The sequence below is a fragment of the Triticum urartu genome, chromosome 5 (assembly GCF_003073215.2).
Source record: "Triticum urartu cultivar G1812 chromosome 5, Tu2.1, whole genome shotgun sequence".
NCBI lineage: Eukaryota > Viridiplantae > Streptophyta > Magnoliopsida > Poales > Poaceae > Triticum > Triticum urartu.
In genome coordinates, this window is record NC_053026.1 from 19194528 (window position 1) to 19212395 (window position 17868).

The 17868-nt window shown below is 46.5% G+C and overlaps 1 protein-coding gene across 1 annotated transcript; it reads right to left on the reverse strand.

The window, feature by feature from the left end:
• Window positions 1–12050: 12050 nt before the first annotated feature.
• On the reverse strand, window positions 12051–16162 carry LOC125507116 (cysteine synthase). The gene is made up of 11 exons (XM_048671805.1): window positions 16003–16162; window positions 15828–15887; window positions 15619–15728; window positions 15462–15519; window positions 14027–14290; window positions 13787–13924; window positions 13621–13672; window positions 13151–13230; window positions 12886–12945; window positions 12661–12741; window positions 12051–12399 (listed from the first exon to the last, which is right to left on the reverse strand). Exons 2-11 carry the CDS (start codon window positions 15870–15872, stop codon window positions 12310–12312), a joined length of 978 nt encoding a protein of 325 aa, XP_048527762.1. The 5' UTR covers window positions 15873–15887; window positions 16003–16162; the 3' UTR covers window positions 12051–12309.
• Between the last annotated feature and the right edge of the window lie 1706 nt (window positions 16163–17868).

Consider the following 17868-nt stretch of genomic DNA (forward strand, 5'->3'; position numbering starts at 1 on the left):
GAGTGAAATCGGGATTTTACCGGAGTACCGGGAGGTTACCAGAACCCCCCGGGAACTATATGGGCCTTAGTGGGCCTTAGTGGAAGAAGAGGAGAGGCGGCCAGGGCTGGGCTGCGCGCCCCTCCCCCCTTAGTCCGAATAGGACAAGGAGAGAGGGGGCCGGCGCCCCCCTCCTTCTCTCTCTCTCTTTCCACTTCATGGATCCTATTCCAACTAGGATTGGGGGAGAAGTCCTACTCCCGGAGGGAGTAGGACTCCTCCTGGCGCGCCCTATGGTGGCCGGCCGGCCTCCCCCTCTTGAACCTTTATATACGGAGGCAGGGGCACCCCAGAGAGACACAAGTTGATCCACGTGATCATATTCTTAGCCGTGTGCGGCGCCCCCTGCCACCATAGTCCTCGATAATATTGTAGCGGTGCTTAGGCGAAGCCCTGCGACAGTAGTACATCAAGATCGTCACCACGCCGTCGTGCTGACGGAACTCTTCCCCGACACTTTGCTGGATCAGAGTCCGGGGATCGTCATCGAGCTGAACGTGTGCTAAAACTCGGAGGTGCCGTAGTTTCGGTGCTTGATCGGTCGGGCCATGAAGACGTACGACTACATCAACCGCGTTGTGCTAACGCTTCTGCTGTCGGTCTACAAGGGTACGTAGATCACACTCTCCCCTCTCGTTGCTATGCATCACCATGATCTTGCGTGTGCGTAGGAAAATTTTGAAATTACTACGTTCCCCTACAGTGGCATCCGAGCCAGGTTTTATGTGTTGATGTTATATGCACGAGTAGAACACAAGTGAGTTGTGGGCGATATAAGTCATACTGCTTACCAACATGTCATACTTTGGTTCGGCGGTATTGTTGGATGAAGCGGCCCGGACCGACATTACGCGTACGCTTACGCGAGACCAGTTCTCCCGACGTGCTTTGCACATAGGTGGCTTGCGGGTGACAGTTTCTCTAACTTTAGTTGAACCGAGTGTGGCTACACCCGGTCCTTGCGAAGGTTAAAACAGCACCAACTTGACAAACTATCGTTGTGGTTTTGATGCGTAGGTAAGATTGGTTCTTGCTTAAGCCCGTAGTAGCCACGTAAAACTTGCAACAACAAAGTAGAGGACATCTAACTTGGTTTTGCAGGGCATGTTGTGATATGATATGGTCAAGACGTGATGAGATATAAGTTGTTGTATGAATCATGTTTTGTTGAAGTTATCGGCAACTGGCAAAATCCTTATGGTTGTCTCTCTATTGCATAAGATGCAAGTGCCCAATAATTGCTTTACTTTATCGCTATGCGATAGCAATAGTTGCAAGAGCAAGTGTTGGCGAGACGACCATGTGACGACACATTGATATAGATCAAGATGATGGAGATCATGGTGTCATGCCGGTGACGATAGAGATCATGACAGTACTTTGGAGATGGAGATCAAAGGCGCAAGATGATGATGGCCATATCATGTCACATATTTTGATTGCATATGATGTTTATCTTTTATACATCTTATTTTGCTTAGTTTGACGGTAGCATTTTAAGATGATCTCTCACTAATTATCAAGAAGTGTTCTCCCTGAGTATGCACCGTTGCGAAAGTTCTTCATGCTGAGACACCACGTGATGATCGGGTGTGATAGGCTCTACGTTCAAATACAACGGGTGCAAAATAGTTGCACACGCGGAATACTCAGGTTATACTTGACGAGCCAAGCATATGCAGATATGGCCTCGGAACACGGAGACCGAAAGGTCGAGCATGAATCATATAGTAGATATGATCAACATAGTGATGTTCACCAATGAAACTACTCCATCTCACGTGATGATCGGACATGGTTTAGTTGATTTGGATCACGTGATCACTTAGAGGATTAGAGGGATGTCTATCTAAGTGGGAGTTCTTAAGTAATATTATTAAATTGAACTTAAATTTATCATGAACTTAGTCCTAGTAGTATTTTGCAAATCATGTTGTAGATCAATAGCTCACGTTGTTGCTTCCCTGTGTTTATTTTGATATGTTCCTAGAGAAAATTGTGTTGAAAGATGTTAGTAGCAATGATGCGGATTGGATCCGTGATCTGAGGTTTATCCTCATTGCTGCATAGAAGAATTATGTCCTTGATGCACCGCTAGGTGACAGACCTATTGCAGGAGCAGATGCAGACGTTATGAACGTTTCGCTAGCTCAATATGATGACTACTTGATAGTTTAGTGCACCATGCTTAATGGCTTAGAATCTGGACTTCAAAGACGTTTTGAACGTCATGGAACATATGAGATGTTCCAAGAGTTGAAGTTAATATTTCAAGCAAATACCCGAGTTGAGAGATATGAAGTCTCCAACAAGTTCTATAGCCAAAAGATGGAGGAGAATCGCTCAACTAGTGAGCATGTACTCAGATTGTCTGGGTACTACAATCGCTTGAATCAAGTGGGAGTTAATCTTCCAGATAAGATAGTGATTGACAGAATTCTCTAGTCACCATCACCAAGTTAGTAGAACTTCGTGATGAACTATAGTATGCAAGGGATGACGAAAACGACTCCCGAGCTTTTCATGATGATGAAATCGATGAAGGTAGAAATCAAGAAAGAGCATCAAGTGTTGATGGTAGACAAGACCACTAGTTTCAATAAAAGGGCAAAGGGAAGAAGGGGAACTTCAAGAAGAACGGCAAGCAAGTTGCTGCTCAAGTGAAGAAGCCCAAGTCTGGTCCTAAGCCTGAGACTAAGTGCTTCTACTGCAAAGGGACTGGTCACTAGAAGCGGAACTACCCCAAGTGATTGGCGGATAAGAAGGATGGCAAAGTGAACATAGGTATATTTGATATACATGTAATTGATGTATACTTTACTAGTGTTTATAGCAACCCCTCAGTATTTGATACTGGTTCAGTTGCTAAGAGTAGTAACTCAAAACGGGAGTTGCAGAATAAACAGAGACTAGTTAAGGGTGAAGTGACGATGTGTGTTGGAAGTGGTTCCAAGATTGATATGATCATCATCGCACTCTCCCTATACTTTCGGGATTAGTGTTGAACCTAAATAAGTGTTATTTGGTGTTCGTGTTGAGCATAAATATGATTTGATCATGTTTATTGCAATACGGTTATTCATTTAAGTTAGAGAACAATTGTTGTTCTGTTTACATGAATAGAACCTTCTATGGTCATACACACCAACGAAAATGGTTTGTTGGATCTCGATCGTAATAATACACATATTCATAATATTGAAGCCAAAAGATGCAAAGTTAATAATGATAGTGCAACTTATTTGTGGCACTGCTATTTAAGTCATATTGGTGTAAAGCGCATGAAAAACTCCAAGTTGATGGGATTTTGGAATCACTTGATTATGAATCATTTGATGCTTGCGAACCATGCCTCATGGGCAAGATGACTAAAACTCCGTTCTCCGGAACAATGGAGCGAGCAACAGATTTATTGGAAATCATACATACTGATGTATGTGGTCTGATGAATATTAAAGCTCGCGACAAGTATCATTATTTTCTGACCTTCACAGATGATTTAAGCAGATATGAGTATATCTACTTGATGAAACATAAGTCTGAAACGTTTGAAAAGTTAAAAGAATTTCAGAGTGAAGTGGAAAATCATCGTGACAAGAAAATAAAGTTTCTACGATCTGATCGTGGAGACGAATATTTGAGTTACGAGTTTGGTCTTCAGTTAAAACAATGTGAAATAGTTTCACTACTCACGCCACCTGGAACACCATAGTGTAATGGTGTGTTCGAACATCGTAACTGTACTTTATTAGATATGGTGCAATCTATGATGTCTCTTACCGATTTACCACTATCGTTTTGGGGTTATGCATTAGAGACAGCTGCATTCACGTTAAAAAGGGCACCATCTAAATCCGTTGAGACGACACCGTATGAATTATGGTTTAGCAAGAAACCAAAGTCGTCGTTTCTTAAAGTTTGGGTTGCGTTGCTTATGTGAAAAAGTTTCAACATGATAAGCTTGAACCCAAATCGGAGAAATATGTCTTCATAGGATACCCAAAGGAAACTGTTGGGTACACCTTCTATCACAGATCCGAAGGCAAAAACATTCGTTGCTAAGAATGGATCCTTTCTAGAGAAGGAGTTTCTCTCGAAAGAAGTGAGTCGGAGGAAAGTAGAACTTGATGAGGTAACTGTACCTGCTCCCTTGTTGGAAAGTAGTACATCACAAAAACCAGTTTCTGTGACACCTACACCAATTAGTGAGGAAGCTAATGATGATGATCATGTAACTTCAGATCAAGTTACTACCGAATCTCGTAGGTAAACCAGAGTGAGATCCGCACCAGAGTGGTACGGTAATCCTGTTCTGGAGGTCATGTTACTTGACCATGACGAACCTACGAACTATGAGGAAGCGATGATGAGCCCAGATTCCGTGAAATGGTTTGAGGCCATGAAATCTGAGATATGATCCATGTATGAGAACAAAGTATGGACTTTGATGGATTTGCCCGATGATCGGCAAGCCATAGAAAATAAATGGATCTTCAAGAGGAAGACAGATGCTGATAGTAGTGTTACTATCTACAAATCTAGAATTGTCGCAAAAGGTTTTCGACAAGTTCAAGGTGTTGACTACGATGAGAGTTTCTCACTCGTATCTATGCTTAAGTCTGTCCGAATCATGTTAGCAATTGCCGCATTTTATGAAATCTGGCAAATGGATAACAAAACTGCAATCCTAAATGGATTTCTTAAAGAAGAGTTGTATATGATGCAACCAGAAGGTTTTATCAATCCTAAAGGTGTTAACAAAATATGCAAGCTCCAGCGATCCATCTATGGACTGGTGCAAGCATCTCGGAGTTGGAATATACGCTTTGATAAGATGATCAAAGCATATAGTTTTATACAGACTTGCAGTGAAGCCTGTATTTACAAGAAAGTGAGTGGGAGCACTACAACATTTCTGATAAGTATATGTATGACATATTGTTGATCGGAAATAATGTAGAATTATTCTGCAAAGCGTAAAGGAGTGTTTGGAAGAAGTTTTTTAAAGAAAGACCTCGGTGAACCTGCTTACATATTGAGTATCAAGATCTATAGAGATAGATCAAGACGCTTGATAAGTTTTTTCAATGAGTACATACCTTGACAAGATTTTGAAGTAGTTCAAAATGGAACAGTCAAAGAAAGAGTTCTTGCCTGTGTTGCAAGGTGTGAGTAAGACTCAAAACCCGACCACGGCAGAAGATAGAAAGAGAATGAAAGTCATTCCCTATGCCTTGGCCATAGGTTCTATAAAGTATGCCATGCTATGTACCAGATCTATTGTATACTCTACACTGATTTTGGCAAGGGAGTACAATAGTGATCTAGGAGTAGATCACTGGACAGCGGTCAAAAATTATCCTTAGTGGAATAAGGATATGTTTCTCGATTATGGAGGTGACAAAAAGGTTCGTCGTAAAGGGTTATGTCGATGCAAGTTTTGACACTGATCTGGATGACTCTAAGTCTCGATCTAGATACATATTGAAAGTGGGAGCAATTAGCTAGAGTAGCTCCGTGCAGAGCATTGTAGACATAGAAAATTGCAAAATACATAACGAATCTGAATGTGAAAGACCCGTTGACTAAGATTCTCTCACAAGCAAAACATGATCACACCTTAGTACTCTTTGGGTGTTAATCACATAGCGATGTGAGCTAGATTACTGAATCCAGTAAACCCTTTGGGTGTTGGTCACATGGCGATGTGAACCATGGGTGTTAATCACATGGTGATATGAACTATTGCTGTTAAATCACATGACGATGTGAACTAGATTATTGACTCTAGTGCAAGTGGGAGACTGAAGGAAATATGCCCTAGAGGCAATAATAAAGTTATTATTTATTTCCTTATTTCATGATAAATGTTTATTATTCATGCTAGAATTGTATTAACCGGAAACATAATACATGTGTGAATACATAGACAAACAGAGTGTCACTAGTATGCCTCTACTTGACTAGCTCGTTAATGAAAGATGGTTATGTTTCCTAACCATGGACAAAGAATTGTTATTTGATTAACGAGATCACATCATTAGATGAATGATCTGATTGACATGACCCATTCCGTTAGCTTAGCACATGATCGTTTAGTATGTTCCTATTGCTTTTCTTCATGACTTATACATGTTCCTATGACTATGAGATTATGTAACTCCCGTGTGCCGGAGGAACACTTTGTGTGCTACCAAACGTCACAACGTAACTGGGTGATTATAAAGGTGCTCTACAGGTGTCTCCAAAGGTACATGTTGGGTTGACGTATTTCGAGATTAGGATTTGTCACTCCGATCGTCGGAGAGGTATCTCTGGGCCCTCTCGGTAATGCACATCACTTAAGCCTTGCAAGCAATGCAACTAATGAGTTAGTTGCGGGATGATGTATTACGGAACGAGTAAAGAGACTTGCCGGTAACGAGATTGAACTAGGTATTGGATACCGACGATCAAATCTCGGGCAAGTAACATACCGATGACAAAGGGAACAACGTATGTTGTTATGCGGTCTGACCGATAAAGATCTTCGTAGAATATGTAGGAGCCAATATGGGCATCCAGGTCCCGCTATTGGTTATTGACCGGAGACATGTCTCGGTCATGTCTACATTGTTCTCGAACCCATAGGGTCCGCACGCTTAAGGTTTCGATGACAGTTATATTATGAGTTTATACGTTTTGATGTACCGAAGGTTGTTCGGAGTCCCGGATGTGATCACAGACTTGACGAGGAGTCTCGAAATGGTCGAGACATAAAGATTGATATATTGGAAGCCTATGTTTGGATATCGGAAGTGTTCCGGGTGAAATCGGGATTTTACCGGAGTACCGGGAGGTTACCGGAACCCCCCGGGAACTATATGGGCCTTAGTGGGCCTTAGTGGAAGAAGAGGAGAGGCGGCCAGGGCTGGGCCGCGCGCCCCTCCCCCCCTAGTCCGAATAGGACAAGGAGAGAGGGGGCCGGCGCCCCCCTCCTTCTCTCCCTCTCTCTTTTTCCACTTCATGGATCCTATTCCAACTAGGATTGGGGGAGAAGTCCTACTCCCGGAGGGAGTAGGACTCCTCCTGGCGCGCCCTATGGTGGCCGGCCGGCCTCCCCCTCTTGAACCTTTATATACGGAGGCAGGGGCACCCCAGAGAGACACAAGTTGATCCACGTGATCATATTCTTAGCCGTGTGCGGCGCCCCCTGCCACCATAGTCCTCGATAATATTGTAGCGGTGCTTAGGCGAAGCCCTGCGACAGTAGTACATCAAGATCGTCACCACGCCGTCGTGCTGACGGAACTCTTCCCCGACACTTTGCTAGATCGGAGTCCGGGAACGTGTGCTAAAACTCGGAGGTGCCGTGTTTCGGTGCTTGATCGGTCGGGCCGTGAAGACGTACGACTACATCAACCGCGTTGTGCTAACGCTTCCGCTGTCGGTCTACAAGGGTACGTAGATCACACTCTCCCCTCTCGTTGCTATGCATCACCATGATCTTGCGTGTGCGTAGGAAAATTTGGAAATTACTATGTTCCCCAACAGGAGGAACTGCTGGCGGAGGCGAGGCCGGCGCGCCGCCCCGTCCTCCTCTTCCCCGAGCGCCTCGGCCTCGCCCCCTCCCCCTTCCCCTCGCGGCTGGCTCTGCCACCGCGGGTGCAGGAGAAGGAGGGACGCGTTGTCGAGCGGCGACCCTCGCCGCCACCGTTGAAGGACCAGGATTCCCTCTCTCCATGGCGAATGGAAGGGTGAGCAGAAGCTGAAGGAAGGAGGAGATGAAGGAATGCGGGACGCCATCCCCCCTCCCGCTCTTTATAAAGGAATGGGGTGGGGGCTCGGCCGCCCCGCTCAGCCAATCATGACGCGGAAGGTGCAGGGAACTGGGACCGACCCGCCGCCCCAGCCCGCGGCGGCCCGGTTTCCCGCCTCCACCGTTCGTCACCCCAAGCGCATGAGAGCCACGTGGCAGGCGTGCAGGACCAAGGCGACGGGTGAGGCGACCTCTCCCCACCCCGTGATCGTGGGGAGTGGACGCCTTGAAGACCACGGCTTGGCCCCGTTCAGTAAATGGGCCGCGCCTCCATGCCTCCCTCCGTTTATAGGGAAGGTGTGAACCGCCCCCTTTACTACGACGTGACGCATGCATGCAGAGCTCAGCCCCACGCATGCCGCCCACGTCACACACGCCTCCCCACGCCGCGCCATGCGCGGGAAGCATGGGAAGCGCAGCGCGCGAAGAGACTTGCCGCGGTAAAAACCGCCCCGCCTGCCCGCGCACCGTTTTTGGGCCTAGCCCAATGACGCGATTGCACTTACGTGTGGCCCAGGCCCAGGGGCTCCTGTCGGTGTACAAAAAGAGGGGTACATTTTTTGTACCCCTATAACTGTGCACGGGTAGTCTGAGCCACGGGCACCACCACACTGAGCAAGGCAAGGGAGGTGAGCCAAGGTAAGGTCGAAGCTCGAGAGAAGCAAAACGACGCCAAGACCAAGCCCACAAAGAGCAAAGGAGACGAAGCGAACTCCCCCCGGCAAGATCCTTGCCGGGAGGCGGTTTTAGCAAACCCGGCAAGACCCTTGCCGTGGCAGCTCGCCCCACACCTACGGAGTGAGTCACCCTTGAGTCCACTGCCCCCATGGGTCAAGGATTCGGGAGACATCCCCGTGGTGGCATGCAGATCTTTGTAAAGGCATTCAAGATCAGATACACCCTTTAGAAGATGATGATCCTTGGCGGGATCCCAGCCAAGGAGGACCACAAGGCCCCCGGCAAGAGCCTTGCCGGGAATGACAGTAGGCGCCACGGCAAGACCCTTTCCGGGGCCCCGGCAAGGCCCTTGCCGGGGCCCCGGCAAGGCCCTTGCCAAAAACACCCGTAGGCCCACCATCAGGCCCACGCCAGTCAAACCTCCACCGCCGTTCGCATGCAGCTGCCGACCCAACCAGCTGGGCAGGCACCTGCGTGGGGGCATGCGGATCTTCGTGGAGACCCACCACTGCGCCACCTCAGCTGCTTGCCTGCCTACATGGCACCGCGGGCGCCGCTGGCCAGGGCGCGTGTCGACACGAGAGGGAGCGGCGACGGACGAGACAGGTCTCTCCCCCGTCTCCGATAAAGCAAGGACACCTAAGCAGGACGCATTAAATGCGCTTTGTCATGTAATGCGAGGGATAACCTCGCATCACTGTTCCCTTTCCACCTCCTGTGTGCCACTGTGGCAACTCCTTTCCTATAAAAGGAGGCCCGAGGCGACCAGGAGGAGGATTCGGCTTTTTGGAGCTCCTCACGCCCCATAGCTAGCTCAAGAACACAGATATACAATCCACCAAAGCAGGAGTAGGGTTTTACGCATCCTCGCGGCCCGAACCTGGATAAACGAACCGTGTGCTATCTGTTTGATCCGCTCTTTTCACGACCCCGCGCCCCGCAACCGTAGTAGGGATTCTTGTGATCCCATAGGTGTCATTCCCACCGACAATGCTCGAACTCGGTTATCCATGTCGCCGGATGACAGTGTGATCGCGCCGGCCACCCCCGCCAACCCGGCCGTCATCGACCTCAACGTCACTCCTGGGTATAGTGGTGCTGGCCAGTCGACCAACAAGATGCAAAGGAAGCAGCCCCGGTCAATTCCCATGGCCAACCTTCCCGGCGCCCGCAACTTGTTCGACGAAATGCCAATCCCGACGCTGGCGGCCGATGACCTTGACTACAATGCGTGCATGGAGAACATCATCTACGAAGACCGTGGCCAGGCCTTCCACCCAAACAGCCAAGGCCAAGGCTTCGATCCCAACGAAACCCAAAGCCAAGACGACCGCGACCAAGATGGTGCCGACCACTATGGTGTCCATGAAGAAGAAGAGGCCGATGACCATGGCAACTCATGGCATGAAGATGAGAACATGTATTGCTAAGATAAGTAAGAAGAGACCGACATTGCGGAGGAGCCATTGTTCATCAATGAGCTCACCCAAAGAGCCGAGGCACAAAGGAGGAAGCAAATCATTCGCATGGGATCATACACCAAAGTAGAGGACACGTTGATTTGCGAGAGTTGGATGGAGATAGGCCTTGATCCCAAGACCGACGCTGAGAAAAAAAGATCCGGTTTTTGCATGAGAGTTCATACAACCTTTCATGAACGGAGGAAGTTGCCACCCTACAAGTTTGCGAGCACCTGTGACATCAGTGGCGGAGCCAGGAAAAAGTATTAAGGGGGGCCAAGTGTTGCTTATCCTTGGCAGGGAAGGCCAGCCCACTAAAATACATCATTTTCACAGTACATAATCACTTGTTTATATGTATATTAGGGTTAAATCAATTGTGTTAGGGGGGGGGGGCAGGGCCCCTGCTGCCCCCTGTCTCTGCCACTGCGTGACATCAACTCAATCCAAAGGAGATGGGTATTCACTCAACAAGAATGCAACAAGTATTGTGCCGCGCTTGAGAGCGTTGAATCCCACCCCGTGAGTGGCCTAAGCGTGGGTGACTTGGTATGACCTCTCCTATTTCCATTGTTATGCCGTGCTCATGTTTGTTGCATCTTGCGTCCTTCGCTATTACATTTGTGACCATCTCTTTGATTGTGTATGCATTTCAATCTTTGCAAACATTCAAGGCTCGGCACAAGAACAAGCCGTTCACTCTCACCCATTGTTGGTAGCTCATCAAAAATTGTCCCAAGTTGAAAGACCAATATGCCGCTCTAAAGAAGAAAGGAGGGCCGGCGGCCGTGGCTGGGAATGGAGATGTGCTCAAGAGGCCGAGGGGCAAGACCAACTCAAAGCTTGACGAGAAGCGTGATGCGGCATCTATCACCTTGCAAGAAACTTTGCACGGCATGATGACTCAAAAGGAAGTGAGGGAGGAGAGGAAGCGCCAAGGAAAAGAGGAGCAAATGAAGATATATTTGGAGCTCCAAACGAAGAAGCTCGACATGGAGGAGGCCGCCAAGAGGAGGAAGCTCGACATGGAGGCGGCCACCCAATCGAAGAAGCTCGTGATCTAGGCCACCAATGTCGACGCCAAAGCAAAAGAGGTGGTGCTGGCAATCATGAGCGTGGGCTTGACTAACATGTCCCCGAAGAGAAGTTGGTTCGTGAACCGGCAAAAGGAGATGTTCAACCAAGACGGCATGAACCGGGGGAGGCCTCGGCCATGGAGTATGGCCTTTTTGAAGGCTGGCAAGTGTGCCGGGCGCTGGCTTTATCCTTGAACCACGTAACAGGTTTGCCTAATTGCCATTAACATGTTTGTAACAAATAAAACTAGTGTTTGATGAAATAAAGATTCCATGCATGTAGTATATGGGCAGGGCAGGGGAGCCATGTGTTGTGCAGAAACAAACTCACTAGACATGTCAAACTTGCCAACATCACAGATTCAGATGTTGAGATGACCATCATAGATATTTTGTAGCTGTCCCAAAGCATACTGGAGTAGCATAGATAGAAGCTGCTCAATGCTCTGCTCTCGTGCTACACATGGAGGATGGGAGGGGTAGCCTAACATCAATGCATCATGTGTACTCTGGGGTGCATTACAGTGACCAGAAACAAGATGAGAGCAATGGAACATAGCCTGCATTACATGTGCCTCCTTTTTGTCCTGTCAAACCTAAGCTAGCTGCAAGCAAGGACTAGGAGCACCAATGATTCAGTACCACTGCCTAATTGACATTCTCAAGTGAAATAACATTTGTAAGCTCCTGCATTTTTTTTGCCGATTCCCACTCGAATACAACTCCCTGCTCTAAACTCCCATTCCCCTTCTCAAATATTGCCAAACACGGTGAGGATAAGACGGGATACGCCGTGTCGCCGGCGCCGGCGAGCCCAATTCAGGCCCCGCGTAGTCGAACCATGGGGTTGTGTGCGTGGTGTGGCGGGGGGTTGAACAAATCGTGGCTTGCCGTTTTCAATCCGACAGTCCAGATTGGTTTGACTGAACCAGTTTCCTTTTCCAAGCGACTATGTAATTGCCAGCTCCGTTTTAGAAAAGGAAAACAAAGATTCAGACATGTAAGGCACCATGATGCTTTATTTCACACTGGCTGACATATGGACCACAGAGGAATAGTTCCAATATACAGGGCAGGCAAGAGGTAATTCAAATTGCTAAACACCAGAAGGCCAACACAAAGTGGGATTAAAACTTGACAGGACTTGATGTCAGACCAACACTAGCAGGGACGCCAAAGATTTATTTCTGTAGAAGGGCTCCTCTGAACGGGGGGATTTGGCTTCAGAAAACAGCTTCACACGCTCGAGTCCCGAGAGTCACTCGACCACCATGCTCTCGGCCTCCTTCTTGATGGAGTGGAAGAGCACCGACGAAAGGTAGCGCTCTCCGAAGCTTGGGAACACAACCTACACAGGAGTGAAATGTCAGCATAGGGATACAACATGGAGATTGCTGCAACAAGGCAGCCTCTCTTCACTTGGTGGAATAGGTCAGTTTGCAGTATGAGAGTTGACAAGTACAGACATCTCCCTATAGGGTATTCAAAAGTAAATAAATCTGTAGTTCACTACATCAATTCATTTGTGTTTTGCTTATTACGTAGATCAGATGAATTTTCAGGGGAAAGAGGCATGCTAGAAACTACCAGGAGGAAATGTGTCACTTACAACAAAGAGTTTCCCTGCATTTTCAGGCCTCTGAGCAACCTTGATTGCTGCAGCTGCAGCAGCACCAGAAGAGATCCCAACCTACAATTATTTATAGATAGTCAATGGCTGATGCAAACACCTGGTTCTGATTGACCCATACAGACAGATTGGATAAAAAAACAATGTGTGCACAATGCTGCTTAAGAATAGATAAAATAGATAAATGTTGGAAAGAAACCCCACCAGCAATCCTTCTTTCAACGCAAGAGACTTTGCCATCTCAATGGACTCATCACTTGAAACCTGGCACATAATTTGAACAGACCAAAGGTTACACCAGGGTAAAAGATGCAGACATATGGAAAGGTAAACAGGAAAAATCCAGCAAACTTCTATTCTCACGGGAGGATTGAAAAACTAGGAACAACTAAGCAAAAAGATATGTGGCGAAAATTTTCTTATATAGTACCTTCTCTACAACTCTACTTAGTACAAGAAGAAAAATCACCTGTATGGTTTCATCAATGATGTCAACATCCAAGACACCAGGGATAAAACCAGCTCCAATTCCTTGGATCTTGTGTGGTCCTGCTCACAATAACAGAATCTTGTTGGTACAGAACAAGCAGTGTCAAGAATCAAAGCAGAACATTTTTGGTGCAAAATGCTATACAAAGTTGTTTCTTCCTAACGGACATTTTTCTCACATTACGGACCTCCAGAAAAAGGCGCCTCATGAGGCCATATTCGAAATAGTTAACCATCTGAGAATTCGTATTTATACTACAATAGTATATATACTGACAAGATATTTCACATGACAAGTCAAAAGCAATGCAAAGAGAAACTCAGTTTTTTGAAATTCTAGTGGTTCTGGTTGGGGAAACTTGACCATTTTTGTTGATGGATATTATGGAATGAATTTAATGAGTGAATGTATTTAAACGAAATGGAGTGTGATACAGAAGGAAACCTTACCAGGCTTTCCACCATTTAAGACGGCACTCTCAGTTGGCTCCACACCATAGAGCTTACATAAGAAAATACAAGAAAATCAGATACTATTTCTCATACAGGAAGAAATGTTAGTTAGTCAACGTTGGCAGCTAACACTGTTGTGTGCGTAATGATTTGTAGTGCTTACCTTGATGTTAGGATTTTGCTCTTTGAGGTATTTTCCAGATCCAGTAATGGTACCACCAGTCCCGATGCCAGAAACAAGGCCATCGATCTTTCCTCCTGTGCCTTTCCAGATTTCAGGTCCGGTTGTCTCATAGTGAATCTGCACAAAATATTTAAAACCTGAGAACTTGGAGCTCGGAAGAAAATATCAAACATGGGCATAAAGATGTTCTCCAAACAAAAATGATAAACTATGCTACACCTTTGGGTTGGCAGCATTCTCAAACTGCTGAAGGATGTATGAGTTGGGTGTCTTTGCTGCCAGCTCTTCTGCCTTTTGGACAGCTCCTTTCATTCCCAAGAGTGGGTCGGTGAGGATCAGCTCAGCACCAAAGGCCTTCAAGATGATTCGCCTCTCCATACTCATGGAAGCAGGCATTGTGAGTACAAGTCTGTAACCCTTGGCAGCAGCCATGAAGGCCAGCCCAATGCCTGTGTTGCCACTGGTTGGCTCAATCAGCACACTCTGGAAAACCATTCACATGGAAAGCAAAATATCAGCAAACCAAGATCCTAGCAATCTGAATTTTTTAGTAAACGTAGCTTTACAAAAAGTTTGCAGAAAGTGCTTGCTATAAAACAACTTATAAGCATGAATAAAACGGCCAGGTGCACAAGTATTATTTTTAAGATTGAAATAAGGGGCAGCATATCATGATTCATGGAAGGCATGGTGAAGTATTTAAATAGAGAGGCTCTAGATTAATATACTTAGTTCAGGTGTAAGGTGTTGTTGGTGAAGGGTTGACGTAAATGCTTACGCGGAGCAGCTGGACAAGTCAAACAACTAGGTGCAGGTGCAGGAGAAAACGAATAATACTGTGCAAATCAAGGCCACATAAATGAACAATAGATTCCAGCCACCGTGGAATATATATAACTAGTAGAAATTGTCAACTGGCAACCCTGAAGCGAAACACGAAAAATTCCTAGCGCCAAATAGGGGGCAGCATATCATATCATATCATCATTCATGAAAGGGATCGTGAAGTACTCCCTCCGTTCCGAATTACTTGTCTTGAATTTGTCTAGATACGGATGTATCTAGACTCATTTTAGTGCTAGATACCTCCGTATCTAGACAAGTCTAAGACAAGTAATTCGGAACGGAGGGAGTATTAAACAGAGAGGCTCCAAATTACTACTACTTGGTTCAGGTGAAAGCTGAACCAATATGTTGGTGAAGGGTTGACCTAAATGCCAACGCAAAGAAGCTGTGCAAGTCAAACAACTGCAAAATCAAGGCCTTATACATGAACCACAGAATCTAGACCTGCCAGATATATAGTAGTAACTCTTATTTCTAATAGAGATCGTGTGGTGTGGCAACCCTGAAAAGAAGTGCGAAAAATTCATAGCGCCGAATGAGGCAATTCCTTCATTTCTCTTGCATACGTTTTGACTACTTAACCCAATTAGAAGAGAGCAGATGCCAAATTCCCTTGTCCTCTGTTCTCTACTGAACTAACTGAAGCCAGTGAAGTCACAGCTAATACCACATAGCAAAATCACAGCTAATATAGGAGCATATTTCAGGAGGCGCAAATCATCGTTTGACACCGAACCGCTCCCAAATTGCATGAGTACAACAAAACAGGGGAAGCGCCAAAAGAGGAGTAGGGGTCGATGTTACCCACCTTGCCTGGGACGATGAACCCCTTCTCCTCTGCGTCGGTGATCATGCTGTACCCAATCCTGCACAAGCACAAGCACAGATAACAAATCTTGAGCTTACATCTACAAACAAGAGAACAGATCATGGGGATCCAGAAGGGAAGGGGGCAGGTGGCTGACCTGTCCTTGACGCTGGAGCAGGGCTCCATGGACTCGAGCTTGGCGGCGACGCGCCCCACGCAGCCGTCGGTCACCTTGTTGAGGTACACCAACGGCGTGTTCCCTATCAGCTACATCGCAATACAGAGAATAAATCAGCACACCAAACCATATCCGACCGGCCGGCCATCCCCCAACACTGGCGCATCCAGGCAGACAAATCAGCTCACCTCGGTGACATCCTTGGCGATCGCCGGAGATGACGCCTCCCCCATCCCGCCGTCGACGAGCTACACAAATCAAGAACTCTGTTTTATCCTCCGGCGCACGGACACATCAATCGAAACCACCAACGAATCTAACGGAAGGGCGACGGAAAAGAGGCGAATTTCACCGTGGTATTACCGATTCGACAGCGAAGTGATCCTCCCGGAGCTGGAGCTGGACGAAGTGGCGGCCGCTGCTGGTTGTCCTGGAACCGGTGGGAGGAGGCAGGCCGGGGCCGCGAGGCTTTATACAGGAGAGAGGTTGGTGGAGGAGATTGGGGGGAGGGCCCCGGCTCCGCACGAAGGCGCGGTCCACGGTGCACCGTGACGCTGCGGGCGGGCCCGGCCGGAGGCGGCTGGCGCTCGTGGACCGGGGGGATATGTGTGGATGGATCATGGCGACCTTGAGTGAAGGAGCACAAGACGGCTGCATACATAAATGCAGATGTGTTGAAAATTCAGTTTTCATGAGTTCAGAAAGAACATCAACGTCGTGTTGAAATGGAGAATTATTCTGCGTTTTTATGTCAGGTTCGAGATCGGATATCTTATTTGACTGGATTTTTGTTAACGGATAGGACGGCGATCTCGATTAGAAGCGGCTAAGAGAAAATGCGGTAATACGTGGATGCGTCTAGACCGAACGGCCCCGGTGTCATGCCAAAATAAATAGAGAATTATTCTGGATCAGAGATATTCACATTTCAGGTTCTGAATGTTATCATGATGTGGATTGACAACTCCAACCGTCGTCGTTTCCGCGAGACTTGACCGATGGTTTCCGGTCATCTCAATATATGATTATTGCGCCTTGTGCTTTATCATATAAACATAGTGTCACCTATTTTGGTGAATGATTTCACCGAAACCATCTGGAATAGGTCAATGTTACCGAAACGTCTAAAATGCCATGAAGCAGATGCACTAATATGGTACGTACGTAGTACTATTGATAGTTTGTAGCTAGGGTTGGTTGCGATTGTCTTGTGCAAATATACGTAACCACTTGATAGTACCGGACAATCATCCTAGAAAGAACCACAAAAAATATATGCCAGTTGGTACTAGCTTCCTCCATCGAGTAATTCAATATGTTGGTTTCTTCCATGGCCATCTTTCCCATGCTCCAAGCCATCTGTCATTCGTTCTTGAAGATATCATTTGCCATATATACCTGACAATCTTTCTGTTAGTCTACTCCACGTGATAGTGTATCGTCGAAGATCAACCATACATATCCTTATCCTGGATAATGTATCTTCTCTGAAACTATTTTAGCTTACAAGTCGTCCCTACAAATTTTCAGGGGCCAACACATACATGCCCGTACAATCATATCACACACACCACATCATTTCTTATTTGGAGTTAGTCGTTGTATGGAGACGTGTATGGACGGTATTTGGCGCCATCAGATGGCTACTGGATGATGGATGGATGGCGTGGATATCTTGAGTGTGAGTTAGTAGAAGACGGCTGGCTAACAGGTATGTTTAATTGAGGTGTATATTTGCAAATTCAGACATGGTTTAGAACAGATATGTATTATGCATGTGGAAATAGAGATAAATTCCGGTCCACAAACGTGTTTATGTCGGGTTCGAGGCCAAAGATTTGGCTAGACTTTCGTGGATGGATAGGATGGTGATCTTGGTTAGAGGCAGACACAAGCAAGTAGATAGTCGACTGGCTATGCATAAATATGAATGTACAGATATGTGCTTGAAATTCAGTTATCTTCTGGGTTGGACGATCGGCATCCTGTGAAAAATGGAAAATTATTCTGATCCATAATTGTTTCTATTTTTCAAGGATTTGAGCATTGCCGTGTTGTTGATTGACGATTCGAACCATTCTCGCATGTAACAAACTACAAGTGGCTGTTAGAGTTGACCGTTAGGTTCCAGTCATCTCACGCTGCGATTACCACGCATTTCAGGTGATTATATGGATAATTTCACTGAAACCATCTAAATATGTCGCATCACATATGAGATCCTTCACG

Bases quoted from the DNA above. Each gene is read 5' to 3' on its own strand.
- LOC125507116 (XM_048671805.1), bottom strand. From the start codon at position 15,872: ATGGGGGAGGCGTCATCTCCGGCGATCGCCAAGGATGTCACCGAG. The intron at 15,729-15,827 runs GTGAGCTGATTT...ATTGCGATGTAG, and splicing joins TCGCCAAGGATGTCACCGAG to CTGATAGGGAACACGCCGTT. The intron at 13,673-13,786 runs GTAAGCACTACA...TTCTTATGTAAG, and splicing joins AGCAAAATCCTAACATCAAG to CTCTATGGTGTGGAGCCAAC.